Source organism: Pseudorasbora parva, chromosome 9 (assembly GCF_024679245.1).
Source record: "Pseudorasbora parva isolate DD20220531a chromosome 9, ASM2467924v1, whole genome shotgun sequence".
Taxonomy (NCBI): Eukaryota; Metazoa; Chordata; class Actinopteri; order Cypriniformes; family Gobionidae; genus Pseudorasbora; species Pseudorasbora parva.
The window spans coordinates 15,671,036-15,694,106 of NC_090180.1; the positions used below are offsets into that span (position 1 = coordinate 15,671,036).

General features: G+C 37.8%; 1 protein-coding gene across 2 annotated transcripts; it reads right to left on the reverse strand.

Moving 5' to 3' along the window:
* Positions 1-5,265: 5,265 nt before the first annotated feature.
* Positions 5,266-22,089, reverse strand: sdr16c5a (short chain dehydrogenase/reductase family 16C, member 5a). Of its 2 annotated transcripts, none has more exons than XM_067454101.1 (7): positions 21,956-22,089; positions 21,429-21,764; positions 20,007-20,138; positions 19,401-19,500; positions 18,824-18,968; positions 11,462-11,587; positions 5,266-5,706 (listed from the first exon to the last, which is right to left on the reverse strand). In XM_067454101.1, the coding sequence occupies exons 2-7, from the start codon at positions 21,747-21,749 to the stop codon at positions 5,610-5,612; spliced, it is 921 nt and encodes a 306-aa protein (XP_067310202.1). In that variant the 5' UTR covers positions 21,750-21,764; positions 21,956-22,089; the 3' UTR covers positions 5,266-5,609. The 2 variants fall into 2 exon arrangements, with proteins under 2 accessions (XP_067310202.1, XP_067310203.1); XM_067454102.1 differs by having other exon boundaries at positions 21,961-22,083.
* Between the last annotated feature and the right edge of the window lie 982 nt (positions 22,090-23,071).

Consider the following 23,071-nt stretch of genomic DNA (forward strand, 5'->3'; position numbering starts at 1 on the left):
CTTACCTAACAAGTGGTTATTTCAGTCAAAGTTGCTCTTCTGTCAGCTTGAATCAGTCGGCCTATTCTCCTCTGACCTCTAGCATCAACAAGGCATTTTCACCCACAGGACTGCCACATACTGGATGTTTTTCCCTTTTCACACCATTCTTTGTAAACCCTAGAAAAGGTTGTGCGTGAAAATCCCAGTAACTGAGCAGATTGTGAAATACTCAGACCGGCCCGTCTGGCACCAACAACCATGCCACGCTCAAAATTGCTTAACTCACCTTTCTTTCCCATTCTGACATTCAGTTTGGAGTTTAGGAGATTTTCTTGACCAGGACCACATCCCCAAATGCACTGAAGCAACTGCCATGTGATTAAAAAAGTGAAACTTTTATATTGTATTCATTCATTACACAAATACTGTTTTCAATACTATTTCAAATGTTTATGTCTTTTCATTTTGATGATTATAACCGACAACTAAGGAAAATCCCAAATTCAGTATCTCGGAAAATTACAATGTGAAAAGGTTCAAAATTGCAGACAGCTGGTGCCACACTCTAATCAGCTATTTAACTCAAAACACATGCAAATGCCTTTAAATGGCTACATAATCATGGGGAAGACTGGTGGCATGACAGTTTTCCAATAGATGAACATTGACACCTTGCACAAGGTCATAGCAAAAGAGGCTGGCTGTTCACAAAGCTGTGTCCAAGCACATTAATAAAGAGGCGAAGAGAAGGTAGAAAAAAGTGTACAAGCAATAGGGATAACCGCACCCTGGAGAGGATAGCGAAACAAAACCCATTCAAAAATATGGGGGAGATTCACAAAGAGTGGACTGCAGCTGGAGTTAGTGCTTCAAGAACCACTACGAACAGATGTATGCAAGACATTGGTTTCAGCTGTCACATTCCTGGTGTCAAGCCACTCTTGAACAACAGACAGTGTCAGATGTGTGTCACCTGGGCTAAAGACAAAAAGGACTGCTGATCTGTCCAAAGTTATGTTCTCTGATGAAGGTAAGGAGTCTGGAGGAAGATAGGAGAGACACACAATTCATGTTGCTTGAGGTCCAATGTAAAATTTCCACAGTCAGTGATGGTTTGGGGTGCCATGTCATCTGCTGGTGTTGGTCCACTGTGTTTTCTGGGGTCCAATGTCAACACAGCCATATACCAGGAAGTTTTAGAGCACTTCATGCTACCAGCTGCTGACCAATTTTATGGAGGTGCAGATTTCATTTTCCAACAGGACTTCCCTCTGCACACCGTGCCAAAGCAACCAGTACCTGGTTTAAGGACTATGGTATCCCTGTTCTTAATTGGCCAGCAAACTCGCCTGACCTTAACCCTATAGAAAATCTATGGGGTATTGTGAAGAGGAAGATTCGATATGCCAGACCCAACAATGCAGAAGAGCTGAAGGCCACTATCATAGCAACCTGGGCATCCTATTCACAACCACCACAGTCAACACAAGTCAAGGAACCTTGTCCACAGCATCAACCATCTTAGGAGGAAGATGATTACTGCATTTCTTGATTTATCTTTAAAAAAGTGTTCTTATGGAATGCCTCTTTAGAGGGACTGAGGTCTATCTGTTACAAAATAATGTGTCAAACATTGCATATGGTGTTGCACAATGAGTGTATCTTGTAGCACAGGATGAAATCAATATGTACATTGAAGATTTGAGGGAAATATAGTATAAATTTAATATAAAACCTTGAAATGGCAGTCTGTGGCAGGATTTTAAACAACTTCCTGAGTCACCGCGGACAGGCACCGAATGCCGCCACCGGTTTGCGTACACTCATTGAATGTGTTCGAATTTTAAAGGCGTGGCCGCTTAAAGAGGTCGTACACCGGATGTGAAGCACCGTGCCACGCCACGTCTTTAAAATATTGAGCAACCCCATATTGCCAAAATGGTATGATCCTCGTTTCATAAGATCTCTCTTCGCGGGTGAGATCGGTGGTCGAATCAGGCTCCACATATTGATGCATCGAATCTTCGACTATTCGGGGTCACCCTAATGTGCATTGATTGACTGATAGACAACTACTCTGTAAGTGTTTGTAACTTTTCTCATTTGATTGTTTGTTCATTTGTTGTTGGATAAGTGTGTCTGTGTAGTGCAGTGGTGTGTATTATTAGTTTTGGTGTATTCTCGCGGTGTGTGTGGGAGTTAGCATTTGTTTGGTCATTGCCACGTTGTGAGTGAGCGTTTGTTTGGGGCGTTCCCAGCTGCTTTCAATAACGATACTCAGGTGAGTATAAATAGCGTGATAGTCCGCGGAAGCGGCAGTGTGAAGCCCTCCTTGTGTGAAGACTGACGAGTGTAAAGACCTCAACTCTTCCCTGTGCAACTCCTCCCGAGCAAGGACCCCGGCAAGGTACTTGAGTATCATCTTCCTTTTCATTGTTTGTGTTCGGTTCTTTTCTAATTCCTATCTGGCCTTTTCTCTGATCTGTATTCACCATGTGCTTTCAAATCTCAACTATTACTACTAGCACTCGTAAATCACGCTCTGTACGCACGAGACGCCGCAATCCAAATAATTTGCGCTATATCCTAACAACCTCTGCTACTTTACTCTCTATTCCAATTGGTCTATGGAATTGCCAGTCTGCTGTAAACAAAGCAGACTTTATTTCATCTATTGGGACTCATTCTCAGCTCAGCCTCATGGCCCTAACTGAGACCTGGATCAAACCAGAGGACACTGCCACTCCTGCAACCCTCTCAACCAATTTAACTTTTTCACACACTCCTCGGCCTATTGGGAGGGGTGGGGGTACTGGTTTGCTTATCTCAAATGATTGGAAATTTGATCCCTTACCATCTCTATCGGCCACTTCATTTGAATCGCACTCAATCACTATTACTCACCCTGTTAAAATCCATGTGGTAGTGGTCTATCGTCCTCCAGGTCACCTCGGTAACTTTGTGGAGGAGTTGGATGTGTTACTTTCTAGCTTCCCTGAGGATGGCACTCCACTGATTCTGCTTGGTGACTTCAACATCCATCTTGATAAACACCTAGCCACAGACTTCAGCACTCTACTGACTTCTTTTGACCTTAAGTTAGTATCTACTACGGCTACTCACAGATCAGGTAACCAATTAGACCTTGTCTACACACGCAACTGCTCCACGGACAACACTTTAGTTACTCCATTACACACCTCAGACCACTTTCTCATCACTCTTAACCTCATTCTGACTCCTGATACAACACGTACTCCTACACAGATTACCTTTCGGCGTAATCTACGCTCACTCTCTCCCTCTCGCCTATCCACTATGGTTTCATCTTCACTCCCTCCACCTGCTCAGTTCTCAGCACTGGATGCTAACAGTGCTACTGACACTCTTTGCTCCACTCTAACATCCTCCTTAGACAGTTTTTGCCCCGTTTCATCCAGACCAGCCCGCCCCACCCCATCTGCCCCCTGACTTCTGCTGAGTGGTCCAAAGTTATGTTCTCTGATGTAAGTAAATTGTGCATTTCCATTGGAAATCAGGGTCCCAGAGTCTGTAGGAAGAGAGGAGAGGCACACAGTCCACGTTGCTTGAGGTCCAGAGTAAAGTTTCCACAGTCAGTGATGGTTTGGGGTGCCATGTCATCTGCTGGTGTTGGTCCACTGTGTTTTCTGAGGTCCAAGCTCAACGCAGCCATATACCAGGAAGTTTTAGAGCACTTCATGCTTCCTGATGCTGACCAACTTTATGGAGGTGCAGATTTCATTTTCCAACAGGACTTCCGCCTGCACACCGTGCCAAAGCAACCAGTACCTGGTTTAAGGACTATGGTATCCCTGTTCTTTATTGCCCAGCAAACTCGCCTGACCTTAACCCCATAGAAAATCTATGGGGTATTGTGAAGAGGAAGATGCGATATGCCAGATCCAACAATGCAGAAGAGCTGAAGGCCACTATCCAAGCCACTTGGACTCTCAAAACACCTGAGCAGTGCCATAGACTGATCGACCCCATGCCACGCCACATTGGTGCAGTAAATCAGGCAAAAGGAGCCACAACTAAGTATTGAGTGCTGTACATGCTCATACTTTGATGTTCATACTTTTCAGTTGGCCAAGATTTCTAAAAATCCTTTCTTTGTATTAGTCTTAAGTAATATATTTTAATTGTCTGAGATACTGAATTTGGGATTTTCCTTGGTTGTCAGTTAAAATCATCAAAATTAAAAGAAATAAACATTTGAAATATATCAGTCTGTATGTAATTTTTGACTTTTTAAAAGGAATTAGTGAAATAAATCAATATTTTGATGATATTCTAATTATATGACCAGCACCTGTATATATCTGCATTAGTATTTTTTTTTAAAAATACATCCCAAAAGAAATAAGCCAAAACAAGTATAAAGCTGTGCGATATGCATCAGATTTTTATTTTATAATGTCCTCCCTCGTGTACTGGGCTGGTGTTGTGCTTTGAATATCTTTCCATCTGATGAGCTGTGGAATGAGGTTCTGCGATGGCAAACAATAAATTGAAAATCTATTTCTTTCTGCCTGTAGGCGTTGTGTTCTGCTCTCTATCCAAAATCTCAAATGCAACCTTAGCAAGTGATTCAAATCTCTGCTCTCATTTGTGTGAAAGGTCATAAGGGGCCAAACCTGAGACATGTCAATCACTTTAAGCAGCTGGTAAAGGGTGGTCTGTGCATTTTGAATTGGGTTGTCCATTCCCTGTCTTACATTAATGCAGGGTTACAAATTGAAAGCTTCCATGTCTTCTCTATGTGTATTTGCTCAGGATGTAAAATGTTATTTAACATGGCAAGGTTAAAAGTTAATTCTGTGTATGTTTGTTTTGGTATTAGAGCTATTTATAGGGCCCGAACAATTCAGTGCAGCCAGTTGATTTTATCTTTTAAACACACATGGTTGAAAGGTTTGCCGACAGACTTACACAACCACACATTGATGCAATAACTGTTTGTTTAAAGGCTAGAGAAAAACAGTTTGCTCTCTGAGAGGCAGTTATAATAATAAAAAAAAATGCTTAACAACACTAGATGGTGCCATATGCATGCAAATATAAATCCATTAAAAAGGGGAGCTGGCATTTTGAAAGCCTTAAAGCAGTGTATCAAATCTCAAACAAAAACAGTTCCAACACATAATTCAATTCTTATTAGACTAAATCAGTATGCTGTTCCTTTTGACAGGTTAAGAAGAAGAAGAAAAAATAACTTAATTGAACAATTGCTTGCACAAACAGAGGTAAACACAATAAAAATAAATGTAAATATTTCAAATTTATTCAGTCATCATGTGTACCACTAAAGCACAAGTACATCTGACACTGTTGTTAATGGTGTTTTATATATCTTGCTTTTGAAATGAGGCCAACATTACTATGTCTCACACTGTAAAAAAGAAGAAGCAAAAATACAAAATTTCCAGTTAAAAAAAATAAAAAAAAATTCCCCCAGTATCAAAACAGTATGTAATTTGGACAATTTTTATTCTGTTATACCGGAATAACTATTTGGCAGAGGTAGTAACAAATAATGAAAAATCATGAGTGTTAATATAATGAGCGTCAAAAGAAATTCATTTAAGAAATTCATTTTATTACGCTTAGTCTCTCTTCTTTTCCCGTCCTCTGAAAGCATCCATGAAACTGAAGGCTCCCAAGTATTTACCAAGGACAACTGATTGCTTGAATGGGATGACACTGTAAAGAAAAAACGTAATGAGATCATGTGACACTGAAGACTGGAGGAATGATACTGAAAATTCAGCTTTGCATTACAGAAATAAACGATTATTTAAAGTATAATAAATTGAAAACCAATTATTTTAAATTGTAATATATTACAATATTACATTTTTTAATGTATTTTTGATCAAATAAATGCAGGCTTGATGAGCAGAAGAAACTTCTTTCAAAAACATTACAAATAGTAGTGTCCAAACTTTTGGCCTGTACATATATTTGCATATGTGGGTCTCTCAACACACAAGCTACTAAAGTCTGAGATCTGATCATTTTTGGGTGTTTTTTTAAACTACAAAAAAGCTCACAGGAAAACACTTGTGAACCTGGACCCTGGTCATAAGCGTCAATTTTTTTGTGAAAAATCGATAATTTTGACCCATACAATGTATTGTTGGCTATTGCCACAAATATACTTCTGTGACTTATGACCGGTTTTGTGGTCCAGGGTCACATATGTTTTCATATTTGTATCCAGACATCCTATCCACAAAGAAAGAAAATATAATTTCAAACAGAAGCAAGGTGATCAGAAAAAGTGTGAATGGCCAATGTTCAGGCCATGAAAATAATGACATGGCCTGGAAATGAGATCATTCACACCTAATTATTACCTAATGCACTGAGATTCAACACTCATCATCATGCTGGAATAATACATTAACAAATGTAGTTTGTGATTTGATGATTTAATTGATAGGATTAGAATTAGTAAGGTTATACATGTTTTTGTGAAAAAGAAAGAGGGCATTAAAATAATAAAGAATGCCTCTTCCCATTCAAATACTGCAGCCTTGATAATTATCACTCTACTGTCCAAAACACATTAAAGACTAAACACAGGTTGGAATTAATTGGACAATTTTATGCACTGAAGTCTGTCTCACAGCCCACACAAACAGGTGTTGCTTTATCTTCCGAGTTGGCATCAGTAATTGTCACAGCTGCATAAGAAAGAGCTTCTTAAGGGTCCTTCGTTTTCAAGGCAAGCCACGGACGCCGGGTTAAAGGTGTTATGAAATACAGGCACAAGTACAGCTGGAAAACATTCAACCTACAAGTTCTACAACTTATGAGACTGGTTTTAGCTGTGAAACTGAAAATGGGAGAGACACAATGTTCTTAATCATTCATATGGATAAACAGACTACTGCAGTCTTGTAACCACAGCAATGTGCTGTTTCCAAATGAAATCTAAAGTGTTTAAAATCAAACAATTTATACTTATAGAAAAAAAAATCCTGTTTTTGCCCCGACAGTTCACAGTTTTTCAGAACTATTAGAGTAAAACAAAAGATGATAAATGCAACAAGTAAAGTAAAATATGTAATTTTCACCTAAGCGTAGGTGAATTCAGCACAAGAGCATAATGAATCACAGTGTTCCTGTCATTCATGCAGTGTCTGAATATCCTCGGGCAGATCAGTAAATCCACATGCACAACCCCCTCCCTCTGAGGTCAGTGCTTGAGAAAGCAGTTTTGTTCCGTGCCGTTGCTTAAGGCTAAACTCAGACCTTTAGCTCACTCCAGATACTTCTCTTAAACCGACTGGCTCTCTTTACTGTGCAGCAGATTTACTTTGACATCAATAGTCTGTATTGAAATTATTCATGTCACATCCCAGACTCACTCCACAGACAACAGCAAATATATAGGTTTAACTTTCTGCAGGGCTTTTCTGTTTCTATTCACAGCGGGGATCAAGCCTCAGACAGTGTAAGGACCAATTAAAGGTGTATTTCCATTTACACAAGGGCTATTCGTTTTGTATACGTGTTCAGATGTTCTGTTGCCATGTAAATGTGACTGTTAGATTGTGTATTTCGCTCTCTCTCTATTCCTTATAGAACCTTCCAAGGTCATAGGGCTGGAGCCTATTCCAGTTTTTTAGGCCAGAGGCTGGGGAAAGCACCCTGGACAGATGGCCAGTCTACACATGGCTCTCACACAAATGGCAATTTTTACTGTTCAATTCACCTAACCTGCAAGTCTTTGGACTGTGGGGGAAACCCGAGCACCTGGGGGGAAAACATGCAAATTCCACACAGAAAAGACTCAGCCGGGGCTTGAACTGTGGACCTTCTTACCAGAGGTGGACAGTAGTAAAGTATTTTTACCCTGCTTAAGTACATTTCTCAAGTGTCTGTACTTCATCAGTGTTTTTCTTTGGAAAACTTTCCCTTCACAACATTCCAAAGCATAACACTGTACTTTTTACTACATTACGTTTCATATTGAATATCATTTAATACTTAATTACACTAAAAATGTAGTACTTTCTTATACTCAAGTAAAAGTAATGCAAAATTTTACTTGAGTAGAGGTAAGAAAGTACTACATTTTTAGTGTAATTAAAAGTTTAAAAGGTACAAAATAAAATGTATTTATGAAATGTAAAACAGTAAAATGTATGTCATTATGCTTAGGAATGTAGTGAAAAAAAAAAGATAAAGTACATATAGTTGAAAAATGTACTTAGAAAGTAGTAAGTAAAAATACTTCACTACTGTCCGCCTCTGCTTCTTGCTGTGAAGCACCATCGCTAACCACTGAGCTGTTTTCATCGATTTAATGTGTATTTGGACCTCAGCAGATTTGGATGACAATGTCATTGGTTGCTGCACAAATGGCTATGTCCTAGTAAGGTTGAATATCTCGGCTACAACGTCATCAAGCTCCATCAAAGCCGGATGTCTTCATTTAAAAGGATCTTTTGAAGGGAGTCTTTACTTTGCGTTCTTCGTTCTGCCTGCTTTGAAGCATACATCAAGTACATCCTTCGCATCCTCCAATCACCTAGCCTGACAAGCCAGAGCCACATCAAGATGTTTGGTCTGGAAACTCACCATAGACAGGGCTCAATCCGAGGGGCGGGATAAACGGTTGTCTTTCAAACTCCCTCTGCACGCGATAGGATAGCGCTACACCAACCGGAGCAACGACGGTGAAGGGGAGCTCGCTGACTGATTAAACATTCACCGTATCCGGTCGGCTAAACTCCGACGGCTAAACATTAAGAATGACTTCAGTGCCGCTCTTTGTTCTTTTCTCAGAGGAAAGCTTAACTCCAAGTCTTCCGGAGGCGTGGGCAGAGCTGATTCGAAAGACCGCCGACCGTTCGCCAGTTTCTGTGTTACTAGAAGCACGCAAACGCAACTCGGCCGTCGTCATTATGGCCCCGCCCGCCAACTCTATACACAATGTGATTGGGCCGTCCAGATTCTGAGGAATACAGCTCAGATAGGAATTGAGAGTTGCTAGACCACACTTGCGGGCAAATTAAATTTGCTGCCGCTAGGGTGCGTCTAGATTTCTAGGCTACCAATCACCTACAATCCTTTGCACACATTCCAATTTACAGAAAGAACTAGCAGAAAATGAAGCAGCACTAAGCTTGACCAATTTCACTATGAAGTGTAAGACAAATCATTTGAGATAAAGGCATCATGTTGTGTTTAACAACACTAGATTTAAATTAATCATATAATGCTAAACCGGGTATAACGTAAACCAATACTGCATTGATAGAAAGGCAGTTAATATAAAGGTATTTCATATAATTTGAGTCATGACCACGAAGGTGGACACATAATTGATGTAGCCATGAGCAATTTCAAGACTGTCATTCTAGCGTTTAATGTTGAGGAGGACTCTAGCCTACTATCCTTCAAAGGACTAAACTAGGAAGGTCATAGACTCACTAGGATGCAGCCTTTCAGTAGAGAAGCACCCATTATGTTCAAAAGAACATTTATATCATGCTTTTGTAAGGCTGGAAAAACTAACTGATGGCGAAATGTCTAATCACTCTGAGAAAACAAAGGAAATTAGCATCTGAACTCATTTATACAGTTAGCATCTCTGTCCGAGACGACATCACACTGAGTGAACCATCTATGAATGACACTAATTTACATGCCTTTCCTTTCACATGAAACTTCCCCCAAACTCCTGCTCCCCCTCATATTGAGATCACCTGAAATGCAGCAGAAATCTTTGTAATAATGTCAATCCTCACGATACAGTATTATATGTGTTTGATATCATTTGAAATGTCTCAATGCGACTGGTACAAATATCTCAACTCCACAGAAGTAAACTAGAAGTTTTAAGTTTTTAAAGATATCTTGCCTTGGTTGGTGGGTGTGGCTTTCAGCCATTTGGCCTCTCTTCCATTCAAGTCTTTCGGACTTGATTAGTGCAAATTCCTATTGTGAACTCGTGTTTACATTTGAAAGAGTTTCAAATGGTTCTGGGTATGCATCTGGTTCTGGTTATTTACTCAGCTCAGGGCTTGACACTTTAAAGGTCCACTGAAGTGCCCTGAAACGTGCCGCATTATTCAATGTGTAGACGTAATTTCCCCTGAAACGGCTTCAGCTGTTAGCAGCTCCTCCCCTTATTTGAAACAGCCAATAGCATTTCTTTAATATACAGTTTGACTATAGCGCAAGAGCGGACCTTTCTCTGTTTGGTAAAGCCAGTTTCCTCTAACACTGTTTACCATCATAATCTCCTCCGTATCGCTTTGAAATGCAGCATTCTGTGCAGAATTCAAATGGGTCAATATGTTTGTTGTCTGCACAGACTCGCGCATATGATCCGCGCTGCGCTCTCGTGTCTGTAGTTAAAATTTAGACCTGAGCCTTTGGGGTGTGTGCGCGGCTGCAGTGCGTGAAACTAACGTGAAAACAGACTTTATTCGCCTCAAATGAAAGCATATTTACACTTTATCGTTTCCTATCACATATATAGTGTGCTATGTGCCTTTCACCATGTAGAAATTAGTAAATGTGTGTTAACAACAACTGACCGATTTCAGCCGCAGTTTCGACAGTGTAGGGGGTGGGCTTTAGATTCTAGAGAGCATTTTGATTGGACAGAGGATTTGACGAGAAAGTGAATTCTGCGATGATGTCGCCAAAATCTGAGATTCGTTTTAACGGAAGTGGGAGACTGTAAAGTTTGAATGCTTATATCTCCTAAATGCAAATTTTGTCATAGTTTTGGAACATACCAGCTTATTCATACCTTTAAGGCTAACACAGTCATACTAAAAGCTAAAAAACTTACATTTTGATTTCAGTGGGCCTTTAAACAGGTCAGCCCGTAATGCTGAACATGACAAGATTATGTAATTTTCAGAAGTCAGGTATATATTTCATTCTTTACTTCAGAGTATTTGATGTTATGTATGGATTAGGCTACCTTTGAATTGATTATGTAATTGGCATTATACATTTACCTGACTGTTAATAAATTGTTACAATTTGATTAATTCTGACTTGCTCTGGAATTATTCAGGTTGAGTACAATTTCAACAAAGGGTTAAACAGAATAATTAAATGTGTAGTTAAACTATTAAATATACATGACCAAATAACCAATTGGCATTCTAAACGAAAAATTCAAAATTATGATTAAATGGAGTCAGATAAAGAGAAATTGGTATAAAATCCCTTTGCCCCGCTGAAAAGACTGAACGCGCATCGACCTTCACCCACCGATCATTAGCCTCCATTGGGACGATTTGGGCGGCCCTACACTTGCTGTTGCTTAGAAAGGATTTACAACTCATATTTGAAAGTGGAAAAAATACAGATAAAAAAGTTGTATGTTGGAAAGATATGATCAATGTACTACAAAAACATTTAAAATATGAAAAACATTTTACCTGGAAAAGTTTGAGATAACCATATGAAAATAACTTACCCTTTTAAAGCCAATAATAAGTATAAGGTCCTTGGAAGTAAGAGGAAAACTTGGTCTGTAAGAATGGCTTTGACAATCCTCTTAGCGACATATTCTGGCTCCAATATGGGCAGCAGTCGGGGCCATCTGCACAGAAGGCACATGCTTTGATTTAAATTGATATTTTTGATTTACAAAACATATTCCAAAATAGTCAGGATCACAATTTGTGAATAAAAACAGAATGCAATCATGTGGAAGTTTAAAATTTCGATATTTTATTCAGAATACAACATAGATGACATAGATGTCAAATGTTTAAACTGAGAAAGTGTATAGTTGATTTAAAATGGCATGGCATCAACACATCTCAAAAATTTGGGACAAGGCCATGTTTATCACTGTGTGGCATCCTCTCTTCTTTTTACAACAGTCACTCTCAGGCATGTGATTGGCTAAGGACAAAAAAGCAGGAAAATATACCATATTTTATAATATAGACCAACCCCACCCCCGCCGCGCCGCGCCGAACAAACTGGTGGCGGATCAATACGGACAGTAAAGCAGGACCCATAACAACTTATTTGAACAAAAAAATACATTTTATTGTAATAACTTTTTTGTACAGTATGAAAAATAACTAATTATTTGGTGGATGCATTTTTACCCAATTTTAATAGCTAAATGTGCAGCATGCACATTTTCATGTCAAAAGAAGGCCTCAATTTTTCTATGACTCTTTAGCCTTTGTAGAAAGCTTTTTTAGAGCCTCTACACGTTTCTTTTGGAATTTGCGCCTGGCATGATAAATTAATCTATAATGACGAAATGGGGGTGCAATTCACATTTATTCCACAAGGTGGCGATGTCTGATACACAATGATGAAGTGACGTTTCACTCATATTTACCTCTGACAGAAAACGAAACAATAATAATTATAATCTGCAAAACTTAAAATGACTCAGTGATTTACTGCAGAGAGCAAGTACTAAACACAATCATATGTTAGTGTCACTGTCTCTTGATGATGGATGTGGTCAAGAAGCTGTCAGTGAGCAAAATATTGATTTTGAAGACGTTGAAAATGAGTTGGAGAATATGCGTGAGATCGCGAATATGAGGCAGATGCTGAATATACTGGTAAACGAGCTCTGACGAGGAAATATGATGATGGCATTAAACATCTGCTCAAACTGAACCCTTCCAAGCTCCAAAAGGTAACGAAATATGTTTTATTTTATTCTTCTGTAGCTGTTACTCTAACATCAGGAGTTGTATATATTATCGCGACAGGTAGAGGTCTAACGTTATCCATGTTAAATATAGATCTGGGTAAGGATCTATATTTAATGTAAGAATGTTTGGCGAAACAGTCATGCATTTAAGGGTTAAGCTCTGGAATGGCTTCAGATGACTTTGTCACCCAAACTGACGTGAAAAAAGCGGGGGGCGCCGAAAAGCGCGCTGTTTGCATATATAGCTAGTGCTAGCAAATACAAGTAATGTTAGCTGTCAAGTTAATGTTAAATGCAGCTTAAACATCCTGCCATAGTGGAAAATCAATCAAAATCGATCATCTAATCAATCGACAACAAAGTCAAATTAGTAACTTATAGGTTATATATAGACACAAGCAATAGTATACCCAGATCATCCGATCCGGTGATGTTCTTGTCACGATACAGTCCTTGTTGCCCATCCCGCGATCGTGGTTTCCACCCGGGTTACCATGGTGACGGCTGTGAGATGACGGTCAACCCACCAATCCCCATACCCCCCCCCCCCCCCCCCCCCCCGCCATTTTTTTTTTTTTTTTTTATAGATCTGCATGATTTACGTAGGTCTCATTTTCAGGTCGGAAAATCCGGAATTCCGGATTAATCCGGAAAAATCACATCCCTGCACTCTTTTAGAGACAAGTTGTTCGAGTTTAGGAATACACTGTAAAAAATTTTTTTAGAAAAAAGGTTGCCTTTTAAAAATTAAAATTTGAAATTAAAATTTTGAGTTAATACAATGAAATTTTTTTGAGATTTGGCAACCTCTATTAAAATATTATTAAAAGATTTTGTAATCATATTGGGTAATTGTGTGTGTTTTATTTCTGATGACGCAGTGAAACATGCCAAATAGTGCTATTTTCATGATTTATCACATTTTTTTATGTGGTTCAGATACAATAATATTTTGAGTTTCTATTTATTAAACAACTTTCCTTCATTGTATCAACAAAATTTTTTAATTTCAATAAACTCACAATTTTAAGGCAACCAGGTTACTTATTTTTTTAAGTTAAACCAACAAAAACCAACACAATTCTTTTACAGTGTAGGAATGTTGTCCAATTCTTGTCTTAACTTTTGCTCAACTTTGTCAAATCTTCATCTTTGTGATGCACCAAATGTTTTCTATGGGTTCTGGACTAAAGATCTGGACTGACATGCGTCCTAGTTTTCCAAAAAGAAAGAGTCCATTTTAAATGAGCCTTGGTCTAGAGAAAATGCCTGCGCTTGTGGATCATGTTTAGATATGGCTTCTTTTGTGACCTATAGAGTTTTAGCTGGCAACGGCAAATGGCACGGTCATTATTCCTGAGCCCATGTTGTGATTTCCACTACAATAGCATTCATGTATAGCCCCTTTCATTGAACATTGCCGGGTCGCAATGCTGTGTGAAAGCAACCACGTCCCGGAATTTATTACCGAATTGAACTCGGGTCGGGGACCTAGTAACATTGCGGGGTTCGATCCGGGACGATCGCTGTGTGAACAAAAGCCAAAACTAATGCCGCAACGTGTACGTACTTATCGTGCGACTCCTAGAGCTTGTTTTTTCAATAATACAACCCTGCAGTGCCAGAAGAGCTAGTCGGTGTTTTAAACGCAGAGAGTGTTCGTATACAAAAGAAACGAAAATTAAACAAGCAGAAATGTGCGCAAACTGGACACAAGTCGAGAACAGGGAGCTCCTTACTATCCGCACTGAAGCTGAGATTGCTCGCCATTATACGTCACATCCGGATGTCACGTGTCAACTCGACCCGGGGCCGTTAAGCGTTGTGTGTGAAAGCGCACATATTACGGTATTTCGCTGGCAGTGTGAATGGGCCAAATCTAGCGGCCCGGGAACAAATGCCGGGTCGCATTATTCGTGTATTTGCCGGAATCGCAGTGTGAAAGGGGCTTATGTGACACAGCGCAGTCTAAGGGCCTATTTTTTCTCTGAAACTCCTTTCTGATATTGCTCCAATATTTTTCGCCGCAGCACCGGGAAATTGTGATCCTCTGCCCATCTTGACTTCTGAGAGACACTGCCCCTCTGAGAGGCTCTTTTTACACCCAATCATGGTTTGATTTGCCATTTGACTAAATAAGTTGCAAATTGTTCCTCCAGCTCTTCCTTATATGTACAATTAACTTTTCCATCCTCTTATTGCTACCTGTCCAAACTTTTTTGTAATGTCTCTCATGAAATCCAAAACGAGCCAATATATGGCATGACATTTCAAAATGTCTCTCAACACTTTCAACATTTGATATGTTATCTATATTCTATTGTGAATAAATTATAAGCTCAATATGATTTGTAAATTATTGCATTCCTTTTTTATTGACAATTTGTAGAGTGTCCCAACTTTTTTGGAATCGGGTTTGTATTTATTTTATTTTATTTTTTACAAATGAATGAACCCAAAATGACTATGATTGGATTTGGTTTAGGAACAATTCAAAGTGCATTTTACTTTTGAGAAAAAAATGTAATGTCACTTTCAATCTCACATATACTTGTATATTAGATGTTGCAACAAATACAAAATATAATACAAATGCAATGCTAGCTTCCAACCAGATGAAAGAAACTGGAACTATTCAGACAACATTTGAAGGGTCCATCAATACACAAAGTAGCCCCAGACTGCCTTAGGGCAATGCTAAGGGCTATGAACTGCATACCATTACCAGAGAGGTGCCCTTTTAACTCTTTCCCTGACAGATTCTTTTTTTTTATTTGCCAGCGGCAGCATTTTTTTTAATCATTACTGTTAACCCTTGTGTGTCAATTAAAAAAAAGAGTTACACATTGGTCCATAGAGGACAAAAATGTCCATGTCAATGTCCATGTCATGTCAGCATCATAATAAATGTGAATCTTGTGAGCACAGACTTAAAGAAAACCCTTGGCAGATTATTACTTAAGTAAAATACAATTAAAAACGGGGGGGGGGGGGGATATTTATGTACATTGTTTCATATATATATATATATATATATATATATATATATATATATATATATATATATATATATATATAAAATGAAACATGTCAAATTCTAAAACTGCTAAAAAAAAAATCAAATCCATAAATCTAAACATGTTGTTTTTGTTGCTTTTAGTAAGACTTTTTTTCAGGTTTTTCAGCAAAGTTTATTACAACTCATTACAGTATTTACAACTCAAATTTATTACAGTATTTACAACTCAAATTAGGTTTATACTTAATTTTTAGCCGCTGCTGACATTCTTTTTTTCTTCATGTGGGATACCATGAAAATGAATATTAGTTCAATAACTTTCTGCCAGTTTTCACCTGTGCATCATAACAGTGAAACTGAAAACTCAGAGTTTTCCATCTCAGGGTAATTCAACTCAGAGTTTAATATTCACAACAAACCACCCTTCAACATTTACTCTCAACATTTATTCACCCCCATTTACTTTAAAAAAAAAATGATTTTGCAGTAGGTACAAAAATAGTTCCTCTCAGGGCCTTTTGGACAAAAATGTCCCCATTAAAACTGCAATTTTAAAATAATCCCAGGGGCATTTATACAACAACAAAACATAAAACAGTGTCTTCTCAATACATCAACAACACTCAAAAAAACTATTCATGCTTTTGATAGACAATATGCATTTAAATGAGGTTTACTTTACTTAATTAAATTAAGTTGTCAAAATTAGATATGTTTGTGTACAATTAGCCTAATATATTTAAAACAAAATAAAGTTTACTTAATTCATTTGCATTAAAACTACATGAAATATTTGTGCTGACATAAATAACTGGGCAGTGGATCTGTAGTTCCCAGCATGCTGTGCAAGGGACTTAGCTAGGAGAGAAAATGTATGGATTAAAGTGTTATTTTGTGTGTTTTTCAGTAAAGGAAAATAGGTTATTAGTTTATGTTAGTGTTTAATGTTCAGATATGTTAGACATTTAGAGGAGTTTCTGTAATTTTGAGGTTACCATTATGCAGAAGAGTGGTGCCTGTGTTTAGGCTGTGGGAACTTATATACAAATTCATTGGATGGAATCCCTGCTCTCAATTAAATATTTTTAGTTTGTCCAATGACATATTTTTGCATATTTTTTTTTTTAAATATGATTGTTGTTATTTAAAAGTTTTAAAGCCAAATTAAATTGATAAAAGTGTTCACCTTACATAATAAACTTTTATACATTTAACATAACATCATTAAGTAAACGGCACATATAAATATTATATAACAGTGACAAATTCAAATGGTTTGTATTTACTGAAAGAAATTGTGCCAGCTTTACATGAATTTTTTTTGTTCATATAACTAAATTGTTATTTGTAAAAAAAAATTGCTCAATAGTTGTGTGCAACCACTTGCCACATATTTTTAAAGTAAATTCAACAAGTCATTATTTTAGGTGAACAAACTAAAACCAATCTCTGTTACAACCACAGTGCTTGAAGACGGGTCAAAGTAGACATTGTTCTTGGGCAGCAAATGAAGACCATAGGCTGGTATATGCAAGCTTGTTACAAACCAACATATTGTTCGAACAGGAAGTGAGACTGGAAATAATGACTACTCATTTCGGCAGTTCCGAATCAGTTAATAAAAAGCATTTTGGGTTGAGAAGCGGAATGAGCTTTAGAAATTAACGGAATCTTCAGAAAGGCACTAAATACTACCGCTCTTTACGCACACTGAACTGAGTCCAATATGACCTTGTTTGTTTTAAAAACATTGGCTAATTCAACATATAAATAATACTTTTAATGGGCCACTTAAGGTGTTTATTACTAATAAACTACTAAATGCCAAAGATTAATAAATGTAAATAAACTAAAATTTGCATTGCATTTCCAATCCTGTGAAACCAGGGGGTGCACCCCCACATCCCACACCCCTGGGCCTGTAAGCTAATTATTTTATTATTTAAAACAAAATTTGCATTTGCATAGGTGGCGCTGATTTGTTTTTAAGAATTAAAAAAAAATATATCAGAAAACATGCTTCTGTAAGCTTGTATTTTAGTGCAATTTTATCAATTAACAAAATCTCCAGTCTTTCACATGCATCTCAAAGATCGTCTTTAATTTTGAGTGCGCCACGGTGTTTTGCCTAGAGCAGCAGTTGAGCTTGTGCCGGCCCTCATTTCTCATTTATGTGCAATTTGTTCAATAAAAAATTCTAAACAATTATCTATTTGATTTCTTTATTTAGTAGGAATAGGCTGTTCAATGTTTAGGTTCAATTTTCGCAAAGAACCTATTAAAGCTCTAAGACATGGGAACAGTATAGCAAACATTTACATTTGAGTATATATCGCAAGTCATATCGTCATCGCAATATTAAACAATGTTATCGCACATCGCAACTTTTCCTCATATCGTGCAGCCCTAGTTGAAGCTAAGTTTTCCGATGGTTTGTGTAGGATAGGTATCGGATCATATTATTTTCTCGACTTCGATCTCCGTTCTAGCGTTCTGGGCCAGTATCGGCACTATACCGATGCTGCGTATTGGATCGAGACATCCCTAGTTTACACAGATCTGTTTCTTCACTTGTTTTTTGGCCCAGAGATGCTGTACTATTTCAGGGGAACTGTAATAGCGCCCCCTATTTTATAACAGTGAAAACATAGATTGCCAGGGAAGTGTTGTTTCATAAATGATATTAAAAAAAATCTTGTCAATGGCTGGGAAAGAGTTAAAAAAATCTGCAATAAGCCACTTACAAACATTTTTTCCTTGGGAAAGTCTGATCATGGTAATTTACTGGTAAGTTGCATTTGTGTAATCTGTGCTTTGTTTGTGAAGCTCCATGAAGCACAGTCAATGTAAGTGTCTCTTTTGATTGTATACATTTACAAAGCAGTGTGCAAAATCCTGCCTACAGAGATTCTGATTATGGCTAATTGGAAAACGACAAAGAACTGAGATTGAATAGTCCTGAAATGATAGCCTTTTGACAATTTGAGAGCGAAGCAATATTGAAAGATTAATTGAAAACATTATTCCAAAAGTAAGAGTTTTTTCTTTAAATGACGTCTTCAGTTCCCTATTCAAATGCAGCAGCATCAAATCGAAAAGTGTTTGGGGATGAAGTGTTGCTAGCTTACCTTGTCCCGCAGCCATCAAACAGGCCTGTGTTGATGAGGTATGGGCAGACGATTGTGGTTTTCACTCCATCCTTCCCCGCAGCTATCAGCTCAAGGGCCACAGACTCAGCAAAACCTACAGCAGCAAACTTGCTTGCGCAATAATCTGTGTGGAGAAGACAGGCAATATAGGAGACATTTTGTAAAAACTTGGTAGTGACAGTACAAGGTAAACCAGTTTCAGACAGCAGCTCATTAAAATCTCCATGTAGTAATAGTCCTGGGCATATGCAAACTAAGATAACGCAGACATTACAGGAATTCACAACATCATACCGGATATCTGTTTCCTGTTAAAGTCTACACTTTTATTTAACACACATCTGACCTGTAGGAATAAAAACACTGACACTGGGATCTGAAAGTTGTGTATTGATTAGTGTTCATTTATATCTGCTTACATTTTTAAAAAAAAGATTATGTCTTGCCAAACATGTTGTTTGAATGACTTAAAGACCTGACGGACTTTGTTACTGTTACTAAAACCTGCGAGAGAGCGGTTGTGTAAGAGATAAGAGGACATGAGTGAATGCTTTACCTGCCAGTCCATTGACACCTATCAAGCCTGCAGAACTAGCGACACTGACCAGGTGCCCATGGTTCTTATCCATCATGGCGGGCAGAAATGCTTTATATGTCTAAAACAGAGGCAAAACCACAAATGGACAATTGTACAGAATAGTGGTAAACAAAGAGGATATTCAGACTGTATAATATTTAAAGGTGCATTGTGTAGTATTTATGAGGATCTATTGACAGCAATAGAATATACATAACTATGTTTTCAGTGGTGTATAAAGATCTTACATAATGAACCGTTATGTTTTTATTACCTAAGAATGAGCCATTTCTATCTGAACACACCGCAGGTCCCCTTGCAGTGAAGTCATAATTTGGAGCAGTCATGTTTCTACACTAACCCTAAATGGACAAACTGCAGACCACTAGATACTCTCTGCTGTCTCAGACGATGGCATCTTTGTCTTGTGTCGGCCACTGTAGCTTCTCTATGTGTTTGGAAAGGGAGGGGTGATCAGTAGGCAGTTGCCATTCCCAACCATTGCCACTAGATACCCCACTAAAATGTACACAGTGCACCTTTAATAGAAGGGGAAAAATGTAAAAATAAATAAATCACTCCTACCCAAAAGTGGGACATGGCATTAACTCTGAGTGTCTTCTCAACAACTGCATCGGGAGTGTCCATGAACTTATTACCACTGACAATGCCAGCATTGTTTATTAGTATGGTGACATCGCCGATTTCATTTTTTACCTAGAAGTGGACAAAATAAACAATATGAGTAAAAGATTCAGGACAGGTAGATTAAGATTTTAAATGAACCATTTGTTAAAAGTGAAATGTCATTATGTCAATCTCATTATATTACAGTGTACCATAGATTTGGTTGGCCATAAATCAAGGGAGGCCAACCAGGCCTATACCTGTTAGAGTGACTGTCGCTCAAAAACTATTTGTTTATGAATTTACAAAACATATCTTCAGAATATTATGACAAAAACTATTGTATTTTGCCTTCTAAATGCTATTAATAATGATAGGTAGTACCATTTATTTTCTTTTGAGTTGTTGTTTTTTTTGTTATTGACTTTTCATTTACATTTAAAATGGATTTCAGTTTGCCACACAAAACGATTGCCACAAAATACAAAATTAGGTTGATGCTGCCTTACGCCAAGGTCCTGACTGACCAATGGTCCAATAGTTTAGCAGTCATGACACAGTAATACATGACAATATAATGCCATGACTAACCAGTCAGAATCAATTATTGTTTGCCAGGGACAAGTGTTCAGCAGTCATTATGCAAAAAATAAAGGAATGCTAAATCAAATGTTAAGTGCACATGTAAGTTTATGTCTAAGTGATGAAGCAGTGTGTTGTAATCAGTGTATTGCAAGGAACTTGAGTTATGTAATCGATTACTTTTTCAAGTAACTAAGTAACACATTACTACAAAATATGAGTTACTTTTTCAATATGTAAAGCATGTTACTTTTTCACATTTTTGTCTGACAGCTCTCTTGTCCCAATGTTGAGAAAAAACATAAGTGCAGAGGTGTTGTGTGTAAACCTCACGGTTATTGTAGTTCTTCTAGACTAAATTTGAGCATTAACTAATCTTACTTGCACAAAAGAAAATCAGCCTGAGGCTTATTATTTAAATTTTGGTGTGAAAGGGTCTTTACATTTGCACAAAAATAACTTTTTTAATATATATAAAAAGAAAAAATTTAAAAAGTTACACACCAAAAAAAACAAGGTCAGCAAAGTAACACAAAAGTAATGGGGCATTACTTTTCTTAAATACCGCAGTTAGTTACTTTTTAAGGAAGTAACGCAATATTGTAATGCATTACTTTTTAAAGTAACTTCCCCCAACACTGGTTGTAATACTTTTGATAATGCAAAATAATGATGGAAAAAACATATTGTCTATGCAATATATAACTTCAACTATGTATTCAGCCCAGATATGGTTTTGAATTAATACTCTTCATTCCAGGCAAACAGCTCACAAGAGCAGGTTTAAACTTGGCTTACCTGATCTGCCACTCGGTAGACCACATCTCTATCACCGCAGTCGCACTGATAGTAATGTACCCTTGACGCTCCTTTTTCTTTAACCTGCTTTGCAGTTTCTTTCAAACCGTCCACATTAATGTCCCACAGCACTACCGAGACGTCCAGTGGGGCAAACTCAAGGGCCATCAGTCTGCCAATGCCACCGCCTGCCCCAGTGATGAGCACGATCTCTCCAGACACATCTTTATTCCTCTGAGGGATGATGAGTTTTATGAAGGATTCCAGGTGGTAGTAGATGGTTAAAACTATCAACCGAAGAGTCTCCAAGAGCAAGTTCATTTTGAGATGTATGACCTTATGAATAACATGACAAAAAACAGTGATTCACAAAGTGACTAAGACAGGCGTATACAAACACTGCAGAAAACCAGTGTAGTCAGAAACACTGGATGAAAAGTTAAACTGATATGTGCCTGTCAGTCATTAAAAAATATATAGCAAACAGAGCCCGAAGAAGGTCTGCTAAAGATTGTAACACGATTTGCCTTACTGTGAAAGATACAAAGTCCCCGGATGGTGAGTTGTTCTCGTGCAGGTCGCAGTCGATAAATAAATGTCCTTTAAGAGAACATAAACCAAAGACAACGAGAGCACGCGCAGACGTTAAGAATGTTAAGTTTAATGTTAAGTTAACCCACTCCTCCTCTTCGCACTTGTGGAGAGACTGCAGAGAGCAGACACACTACTTAGCCCGTACTGCAGTTTAACTGTACTTTGCCTGGCTGGTTCAGTGAAGTAGGTCCACGGGACTGGCTAGGTGAGATTCGAAAAACACTGTGGCCACGTGACTTAGCAAACATTGCGCACTGGTTTGTGGGAGTTGTGTAAACTTGTGTTTCGTGTTGGTTGCTAGGGCTGTTCGACTGGTTAATTATGACTCTTTTTTTGGCAGCGCAGTGGGTCGAAATAAAGCTTTATTTTTTCCATTAGTCTACCTAGTCTGTTGGAATTGTAATTTTAAAATTGTAATCACACTTTTCTTTAGAGGGCAGATGGATAATGAATGTTGTTCAGTCCGTAGCTGTTGTTATTTTTTATGTTATTGGTAGTATTCATGGATTACATATAATATATTCCCGTTTACTTTTCCAAACCTTTCAAAATGTTGCTTTATGAGTGAAATTTCCTTCAGCAGCTTTTATGGTGGGATGGATTTTGGTTTGCATTTAGGCCTTCACAGATTTCCACCAAGACTCAGTATATTGTCTTAAAGGTGCAGTAGGTGATTCTTTACATTTTTTTAATGTATGTATTTTATGCTGGTTGAATCTCCTCATATCCTGAATCTAGCAATCATATGTTAAGTGGCCTAAATTGATTTTTTAATGTTGGGCATTCAATTAATCATGATTAATTGTATCACAAATAAAAGTTTGTATTTATAATAATGTATTATATTATATAGTATTATATACATAATAATGATACACAGACATATATTGTGTAAATACAATTTTTTATTATGGATGCAATTAATCTAATGCCCAGCACTAGTAATTTTATAAATATATATAATCTGGAAGCCGTAGGGCCATAAAATGTTAGTTCAATCATTGCATTCGGTCCAAATGAAATGATAGCATGTGTTTCTTCCCTGTCAA